This window comes from Octodon degus, unplaced genomic scaffold (assembly GCF_000260255.1).
Source record: "Octodon degus isolate 3935 unplaced genomic scaffold, OctDeg1.0 scaffold00054, whole genome shotgun sequence".
Classification (NCBI taxonomy): domain Eukaryota; kingdom Metazoa; phylum Chordata; class Mammalia; order Rodentia; family Octodontidae; genus Octodon; species Octodon degus.
This window is the reverse complement of record NW_004524630.1, coordinates 12,801,325-12,811,282: the sequence shown is the minus strand read 5'-3', so window position 1 is coordinate 12,811,282 and position 9,958 is coordinate 12,801,325. Positions and strand designations below refer to the sequence as shown.

The 9,958-nt window shown below is 39.4% G+C and overlaps 1 protein-coding gene across 4 annotated transcripts in view; it reads right to left on the bottom strand.

The window, feature by feature from the left end:
• Kdm5a (lysine demethylase 5A) overlaps positions 1-9,958 on the bottom strand; it is a 125,706-nt gene that overhangs the window by 96,926 nt on the left and 18,822 nt on the right. For 3 of the 4 annotated variants that reach the window (XM_023717719.1, XM_004633393.2, XM_023717721.1), the window contains exons 4-5: positions 4,059-4,229; positions 1,569-1,703 (exon numbers count right to left, since the gene is read on the bottom strand). In XM_023717719.1, the coding sequence (XP_023573487.1) occupies positions 1,569-1,703; positions 4,059-4,229 (306 nt within the window). The remainder of the gene's footprint in view (positions 1-1,568; positions 1,704-4,058; positions 4,230-9,958) is intronic. The other variant, XM_023717720.1, reaches the window with a different exon arrangement.

Here is a 9,958-nt window from a genome sequence, read left to right as displayed (position 1 = left end):
AAAAAAAAAAAAAAAAAATTATAAAATGTACCAATAAAATCCTAATACATAAAAAAAGCTCGAACTAATAAAAAGGCTGTCTAGTTTATCAGGTTAAAAAAACAAAACAAAACTGGGGATGTGGTAGTTAAGTAGTAGTATTCCCCTGGCTTCCATTCTCAATGAGTATCAGTAGCTTTGAAACTTTTTTACTTTCTCAAACAGAAGACTAAGAATAGAGGCTGACTCGCAGGCTGTGGGGTACGTGCATGTATCCCAGCACTCAGGAGGCTCACTGCAAGCCCAAGGCCAGCCTGAGGTACACAGTGAACGCAAGGCCAGCCTGAACTGCAGAGTGGGACCCCGCCTTAAAAATACCAAAAAAAAAAAAAAAAAAAAAAAGAGGCAAACTGGTAATATAGTAATTAAGTACAAATTCTAAGCTAAAAACAAAAATCTTAGCTTCATTTTTTTTTTTTTTTTGGCGGAACTGGGGATTGAACTCAGACCCTTACGCTTGCCAGGCAAGCGCTTATTCTACTGAGCCATCTCCCTGGCCCCCAAAAATCTTAACTTCAAATCCTGAAATATCTCTAGTTTCAATCTAACAGCAAACAGTCTAACTGCAGTGACAATTATTATAATAGGTAAAAAAATTCTACATAGTCTCTATTTCCATAAATATTTAAAAAGTCAGGTGCGGTGGCACACACCTGTAATCCCAGCACCCACGAAGCCAAGGCAGGAGGACTGCCTGAATTCGAGACTAACCCTGAATTACGAAGCAAGCTGAAGGCCAGGCTGAACTGCACAGCAAGGCCCCAACTCAAATAAAATAAAATGTAAAATATAAAATAAAATAAAACCAGGGCTGGGTGTAGTTCAGCAACAGGAGCCTTGTGTACCATACACCAAGTTCCTGGGTTTCATGCCAGTACCACAAACACACACACACACACCCATGCATACATGCAAAACGAAGATACTACGGTTTCTAGCTAGCGGCCCTCCAAAGCCTCATGCGCTACGTGGGGCTTCTGGAAGGTGACTGGATCACAGAGGAATGAATCACATCTGTGGATTAGTCTACTTACAAGTTTAAAGCTAAGTGTGATTTAGGAGGTAAACTCTGGTCGGAGGCTACTGCTCACGGGGGCCTGGGCTGCAGTGTCTACCTCTCCCCATCTCACTCTCTGCTTCCTGCCTGCCATGCCCTGAGCAACTCTCCTCTGTCATGCTGCCCTGCACTGGAACCCCCTAAGGACTGAAACCTCTGCAAACTATAAGCCAAAATAAACTTTTCTCCTTGAAACTGTAGCTACTAGGAGCCAGGAACATACCTCAATGGCACAGTGCCTGCCTGGCAAGCATAAGGTCCTGAGTTTGATTCCTGGTACAATAAATAAATAAATAAATAAATAGTAGCTATCAGGTACTTTATCTCAGCAATGAAAAAGGAACTAAGAGAGAAGATACATCTCCTCACATGCAAAAGAACATAGCCAAGAATGGCCTCCCGTGACCAGAAAACTATTCTACAGAGTCAATGTACTTGAAACACCTATTACAATGGTCCATGACGCTGATACCTGAGACTTGACCCGTCTTGTTCTCTTAGGCAGAATGGTCATCCTGGTGCCCGGCTCAGGGGAAGTTTGGATATCAGCACTGAGAACCTCAGGTTCCACTTTTTCCTTAAGATCTAAATTAGGCATTTGTACACCCTAAAAGATCAGAACACAGAAAGAGGGCAGACTCGCTGATAAGAAATGTGTTTAAGCATCAGTGAAGTAATATATTTCCAGTAAATCCCTGAAGCTACTGAAACCAGGTTGCAATTTTCTCTCAAATTGATCTTAGGCTGAAGGTAATACCTATCAAAACCTCAACATCTAATTTTTTTATGTGTACAAAGGGAAAGCAGATTCTAATATTTATGTAGAAACAAAAATTGCTTCCAAATTTTGAAAAAGAAAATTACAAACAACTTATCCTACTGAACACCAAATTCTACTATAAAGCTGCAGTACCTAGTATGGTATGTGTTAGACATTCATAATAACTCTACTCTTATCCACAGGCTTACATTCATCTCCAGTGGATGCCTGCAATTCTAGGAATTTCCAAATCCTACATAATGATTTTTTTCTATACATGTATATCTATAATACTGTTTAATTTATAAATCAGGAACAGAAAGAGATTAGCAATGATATAAAATAGAAAATTGCAACATAATAAAATTTACATAAATCTTGTTTGTCCCACTCAAAATATCTTATCATACTTTCATCTTTCCGCCTAGAGGAAGCACTGTACAGCTTCTCTTTGGCACATCTGAACTGCCAGCAACACTACCTTGCACTTTGAGGCCATATTAAGTGAAATAAGGGGAACTTCACCATAAGCACTATGAAACTACAAGAGTAGATCTAGTAAGTAGGATGGCTACTAAGTAAATAAAGGGCACAAAGAAATAATTCACATCCAGCACAGAAGGGTACAAAATTCTTAATCAGAATATGAAATTTGGAATTTATGAACTACTTATTGTTCGAATTTTCTATTTAATATTTTCAGACTATGGTTAACTAGAGTAACTAAAACCACAAAAATAAAACTACAAATGAAGAAAGGACTATTATAGATTAATGTAGCAATAAACTCACAAACCTACGGTCAAGTTAATTTTCAACAAAGGTGCCAAGGTAACATAATGGAAAAAGACAGTGTTCTACGAGAAATGGCCCCAGGCATGGTAATACACAGCTGTAATCCCAGTACTCAGGAGGCTAAGGCTGGAAGATTGTGGCAAATTCAAGATCATGTATTTCTTGAGCTACATAAATAGACTCTGTCTCAAAAAACCAAAAACAATAATAAATAAATAAAATAGGGCTGCTACAAGTGACTATTCATATGCTCCCCAAATGCTTACCTCACTGTATATGCAAAAAGAAAAAAATCTAGGTAAAATGCAGTACAGAAGTAAACATAACAGTTAAAGCCTGGTGTGGTGGCACACACCTATAATCCCAAGAGGCTAAGGCAAGAGGATTGTTTTGAGTTCAAGGCCAGCCTGATCTACACAGTAAGTAGATAGTCATAGTAAGACCCTGTCTGAAAGCAAAACAAACAAAAAAAAAAGTTAAAATTACAAAACTTCTAAGTAAAAACAAAGAAGAAAAATATTTGCTGGTCTGTTACCAAAAAAATTGTTTTTCTTTTCTAAGCCAGACACCAAAACTTATTATATGATTCTCTCAATTGGAAATTCCTTACAAAGGTAAAAACTACAGAGCCAGAAAGCACACAAGTAGATAATGCCTGAGTCTCAGGTAGAACTGAAACTACCCACAGAATATTAAAGAACTTTTCTGACAGGTAGAAGTGTTCTAGAACTGGACTGCAGTGAATGCTGCAGAAATGTACACATTCATTAAAACTTAACTATTTACCTGCTATGGCTAAGGCGATAGTACAAAATGACATGTGAAAAATAGGAGAAACATAAAGGAGGAATTTTTCAAACTACCCTTTACCTTGTAAGTCACTAAAAACAGTTATGATTTTTTCCTTTTTAGTTAGTATTTTCTGACCAATTTTGCATGCTTATATCTGGTAATAAATATGAACAACTAAATTGAAGACAACCATTGTTGAATTCCTATCATCTGTTTAGTGAAAGTCTGTATTATTTCTAATAGTTTTTTAAAATTATTTTTTAATTCTCTTAAAAAAAAAATGAAAAAAGGTAAAAGGTATAAGTAGCCAGATGTGGAGCACATCTGTAATCCCAGGACTCGGGAGGCGTGAAGCAGGTGGATTGCAGTGAGCGCGAGGTCAGCCTGGGCTACAAAGTGAGTGCAAGGTCAGCCTGAATTGTGTAAGGAAACCCTCAAGCACCTTCTAGGAATAGTTATGATTTTTAAACTATAATATACACCTTGTTTCCCACATTTCAGTTCCTGGAGAAATCGACTCCATCTTGCTATGCATAATCAATTACTAACTTGTGGTAAACAGTTTCCAGTTAGAAAGCGGGTATTATCAACTCTAAGAACAATGCCGCATCTTACCATAAGGCTGACACCAGACTGGAACAGTTCATATGGGTAGAGAATTCTTTCATAGTGGGACTTCAAAAGAGACCCAGTTCCTTTTCCTGGCAGATACCCCAAGCGGCTTCCCACTTTAGACCATTTCTTCTCCTTGGTGACCATTTCAAAACCTCCTTTGCTGGCAACAATCTGAAAAGGTGTAAGTTATTTAAGGAAAGACTCAATTATCTTAATTTTATATCTTATCTGCTAAATACAACAATTATTCTAGGCTTATATTTCAAATTTTCTACATATGATCTGATGTTGAGTACATACGTATCAATTATTATATCTTAATGACCTGATGTCCTTTCAAATTTTCTCTCAATAAATATGTGACCAACCTGACAAATTTAAAGGAACAGAGAAAATGATCTTTTAAGAGAAATGATCTTACTCTAAAATTTAGAGCCGGGGATACAGCTCAGAAGCACAATACCTGCCTGACAAGCGCAAGGTCCTGAGTTTGATTTCCAGTAGCAAAAAGATAAAATTTAATAAATACTACACCTGCCTTTAAACAATGTATTCAAAAATATTTTACAAATTTAGACTCTGTATATTATGTACTGTGAAAAACTAAATATACACATACATTCTTATAGCTTCAAGGAACTAATAATCTGAACTAAAAGTAAAAATAGCTATGAGAATGTTATAGTTTGTGTCTAGTTGTCGCCTTAGAGCCTCATGTAAGTCATGGGGTGGAATACTAACTAGAGTTTGTGATTGACTCGGGATCCGCTGGGATTAGGGGTGTGAGTGCTACACCTACCCTGGGGCGGAGGGCTTGAACGCACCCTAAGGGAGACAGCCTTGCTCTCTGCTACCGCTGGTGCTGCTCCTCCTCCCTTTTGCTCTTGTTGTTTTGCTGTTTTCCACCACTATGAGCTGCTGCCCTCTGCCATGTGCCGCTCTGCCTTGTGCCGCTCTGCCTTGCAGCCAGCTGTATATGGACTGAAACCTCCACGAACTGGGAGCTAAATAAACCTTTCCTTCCTTAATTTTGGGTGTTGGGTACTTTGTCCCACAACAAGACAAAAATGAGACAGAGAATAAATATAAGTTATATGAAGTTTGAAATTAGAATATATACCAAAAAATATGTAAAATTTAACAAAAATGTCAAGCAAACTACGGATACAGATGACAGTTCTGAAAAATCTTAAGGAAAAGAATATATTTATTGAGGAAAAGTTTCTGTCCCAGAGAGACAGGAGGGGACCCCAGTGAGTTGCCAAGGAACCTGCCGTTTCTAAAGTTTTTTTTTTTTTTTTTTTGCGGTACCAGGGATTGAATTTAGGACCCTGCGCTTGCCAGGCAAGCGCTTATTCTACTAAGCTATTTCCCCAGCCCAAAAGATTTTTTTTTCTCATGGCTGAGGCTGCCTGAAGGGCAGGTCTGGTAAGGCAGGTGGAGCTGGGGATCAAACCACAGTATCCTGCACCTGACTGTGTTTGCATGAGCAGGCGTTTAAACAACTGAGCTAATGGGCAGGTTCCCTAAAGATTTTTACAGAGCAAAACCACTTGTTCTAATACATCCTGTGACACAAAAGACATTCTAATACATACTTAAAGACATTCTGATATATCCTGTAACACAAAACTTGAAAAACATGTAATTGAAATAAAAATCAGACAGAACAAACACTGCATAATTATATAATTTACCTAGAATAAGCAAATTCACAGAAACAAAGTATAATAGATGTCACTAAAGTGAGAGTACAGGGGCTCTGAAGGCGGGTATTAGCAATGATTATATGGCAGTTAATGGACTTAATGCCACCGGACCCCACAGCTGAAAATGGTTAAAAATGCCAGGTGTGCTGGTGGCCACCTGTAATCTCAGGACTCAGGAGACTGAGGGCAGATGATCATTATAGCTTAAGGCCAGCCTCAACTACAAAGTGAGACCTTGTTTCAAACACTCCAAAAAAAAAAAAAAAAGTTAAAATGCAGTTGGGTATTGTAGCACAGTAGTAGAACACATGCCTACCATGTATGAGGCCCTAAATTCAGTCCTCAATGCCTAACAAAACCAATGGTTAAAACCTTAAATGTTGGGGCCAGGGAGATTGTTCATTAGAATAAGTGCTTGCCTGGCAAGTGCAAGGGCCCGAGTTCAATCCCCAGTTCTGCCACAAAAAAAAAAAAAAAAAAAAAAAAAGGATCCGCTTGGGGTTGGGGGGATACCTCAGTAGAATAAGCGCTGCCTGGCAAGTGCCAGGTCCTGAGTTCAATCCCCAGTTCCACCAAAAAAAAAATCCCCTAAATCCCCCCACCAACTGGGGATTGAACTCACGCCCTTGCACTTGCCAGACAAGCGCTTATTCTACTGAGCTAACTCCCCGGCCCCAACCCGAAATGTTGTGTATATTTTATCACAATTGTTTTAAAAATTACTAAGAGCCCTGGGCATGGTGGTACACAGAAGAATCTTAGCTACTCGTCAAGCTTAGGCAAAAGGACCACAAATTCAAGGCCATTTGAGGTAACTTACAAGCAGCCTGTCTCAAAACAAAAAATAAAATGGGCTGAGGATATAGGTTGAGTGACAAAAGCATTGGCCTAGTACACCGAGGGCCCTAGCTTCAATCCTCAGTACCAGAAAAAAGAAGAGAAAGAAAGAAAAGAGCTGGGCACAATGACAAGCACCTCACAGATGCAGTTCCAGCACTCAAGACTGAGGCAGGAGGATTATTTGGTTCACATCTCCCAAAGGCACCTGTACAACACATCTAGACGCTGCTAAAAAATAAATAAATAAATAAAATAAAAATTAAGAGAATGAACGCTGGAGCCAGACTATCAGTGTTCAAATCCCAACTCTATCATTTAATATCTGTGTTGCCCTGGTAAGTCATAGTTTTGTGACTTAGTTTCTTTTCTTTTTACTACCAGGAATCAAACTCACAACCTCATGCTTCCCAGGCAGGCACTGTGCCACTGAGCTATATTCACATTCCTAGTTTCCTTGATTTCTACCATTAAAATACTAATAGCTTTTAACAGCACCTGCCTCATTAGGAGCCTATTCTGAGGATAGAAGACATAAAACAAGAAAAGTAACAAAACAAAGTAAGTGCTGTATTAAAGTCCACTAGAGTACAAGTCTGTGGTTGGCCAGGTATAACTTGACTTTCTTCACTGAAATGAGTGAAGAAGGTGTCCTCAACTCTTTCCCCTTGAATGCTATTATAGACAATGATGAGCCCAGTCAAAGCACAATTTTCCTCTAGTGACGTATCTAAAAGTATGGTACAGGGCCAGGGATATAGTTCAGTGGCACAGTGCCTGTCTGGCAAGTGTGAGGCTGGATTTGATTCTCAGTACCAAAAAAAAAAAAAAAGTGTGGCATTAAACTCATCCATTTATATACACAAGAACTGAACATCTCTAATTCTTTTTTTTCTTTCTTTCTTTTTTTTTTTTTTTTTAGCTGGCTCAGGCTGCCTTAAGGGCAGGTGGAGCTGGGGATTGAACTGCAGTATCCTGCAGTTGACTGCATTTTCATGAGCAGATGCTCAAACAACTGAGCTAACCAGCAGGCCCCCCTGAACATCTCTAATTCTTCAGCACCTCCTATTGTACCTTCAAAGCAACCATCTCTGTTGACAAGATCTAACCAAGGACAAAATTATAAAGAGAAAAAAATTACTTTTCCCATTTTATATTACTGAGAAGATATAATGAAGGTGGCTTAGATAAAAGGCTATCTAAAACCCTGTAATCCCAGCACTTGGGAGGCTGAGGTAGAAGGATCATTGTGAGTTAAAGGCTGGCTTGGCTAGATAGCAATAGCCTGTCTCAAGAAAACAAAATAAAAACATAAATAAAAAATAAACAGCATAATGGCACACACCTGTAATCCCAGCACTTGTAAAGCTGAAGCAGGATTACTGTGAGTTCAAGGGTAGCCTGAACTACAAAGCAAAACCCTGACTCAATAAATAAACAGGCTGTCCAAAAGCAACTGGATGAATCAGAGCACCTTCATTCTACATATATTTTTTCAGTGTTTCCACACTGCCAGCTAGCACTCTAGGTACTTGCAATAGACACATTCATGAACAAAGACCTTTCCTCTCAGAGAGCTTATATTTTATTAGAGGAAGAGAGATAATAACAATAAAGCCAATAAATGCATGAATTAGGTGACAAAGTACTGTTAGGGTTCATATCTGAATGTCCCTCCCCACCAAGGCCTCATGCGCTCAGCAGGAAGAGCTTTTCAACAGGAACTGGATTACAGGAGCACTATACCTGACTTGATGTTACAAGCTGGGATCAGATCCGAAGTGGCCAATCACTGGGAATGGGACCTCTAAGGGTCATGGCAAGTCTAAGGAGTAATCTGAGGGCTACAGATTACAGTGAACTACAGTGAGCTACAGTGTAGTTCAAGGATAGAACAGTTATCTAGTACGGGTGTAATTCAGTGGAAGAACATTTACTTAGCACATGTAAAGCCCTGGGTTCCATCCCTAGCACTACCAAATCAACAAATATAAAATCTGAGAAAAGACTTAATCAACCTAGCAGATATATTAGGGAACCATCAGAGCACAGATCCCAGCTGGAAGCACACTAGTGTGGAACAACAGAAATGGAAAGAACAGAGGCTTCTCAATCTGCACTGTCCCAGGAGCAAGGCAAAGGAAATTCCAACAGTGACATTGGTGGAAGCAAATTTCAGACCCACCAGTGACCTTAAAAAACAACCAGTCTAGACTGGAGCAGGATGACTTCAAGAAGAAAAAGAGACTGACTGATTATATGAAAGGTAGAGCCACAGTGAGAGTTGTTCTACTGTCAAAGTTTGAAAATAAGCTTTTATGATTACAGGGAAAACTAAACAAATAACAGAAAGAGTTGAGATTATTAACTTCAAGAAAATACCAGTAAGAGAGGGCTGGGGAGATAGCTCAGTGGTCTAAATGCCTGCCTGGCAAGCACAAGGACCCAAGTTTGATTCCCGGTACCACATGCCTTGCCAGCCCCAAAACCAGGTATGGTGGCACATGCCTGTAATCCCATCAATGGGGAGGCTGAGAAAGGAGGATCACTACGAGTCTGAACTGCGAGCGAGACCCTGTATCAAATAAATAAATAAAAATTAGGAAAAAAAATACCAACAACTAATTACAATCATAGCACACAAGGCTCAAGTACAAATAATATTTATACTTAATGTAGTCACCAATAAATTTTGATTAATAAAACTTAATATTAAACTAGCTGGGTATAGAGGCACATGACTGTAATCCCACTTACTCGGGAAGGCGTGACAGAAGGATCCTAAATTGAAAGCCAGTCTAGGTAATTTAGGGAGACATGTCTCAAAATAAAACCTTAAAAAAGGGCTAGAAACTTGAGCCACAGGCCTGTAATGCCTGCATTCTGGGAGGGTGAGGCAGGAGCATTACAAATTCAAGTTCAGCCTAGGAAAATAAGTAGCTCAGTGTAAAGGTACAAAGGCCTTGGGTTCAATCTCCAGTACTGAAAAAAAAAAAAAAAAAAAGAAGCAAGCAAGCAAGCAAGAAGAGAAGTTCCAGGGACTAGAGACGGGGTTATATATTGGTAGTGGAGCATTTACATAGCACATGTGAGTTCCTGGGTTTAATCTCCATTAGTGCAGGAAAAAATTTGTATTTATGTAAACATTATCAAGAAACAGGGAATATGGGGCCGGGGAGATGGCTCAGTGGAATAAGCGCTTCCCTGGCAAGCGCAAGGGTCTGAGTTCAATCCCTGGTTCCACCAAAAAAAAAGAAATAGGGAATATGGGGCTGGTGAGATGGCTCAATGGTCTAAAGCACCTACTTAGAACAAGCTTAGCAAAGCACAGGGACCGCGGTTCAATCCCCCAGC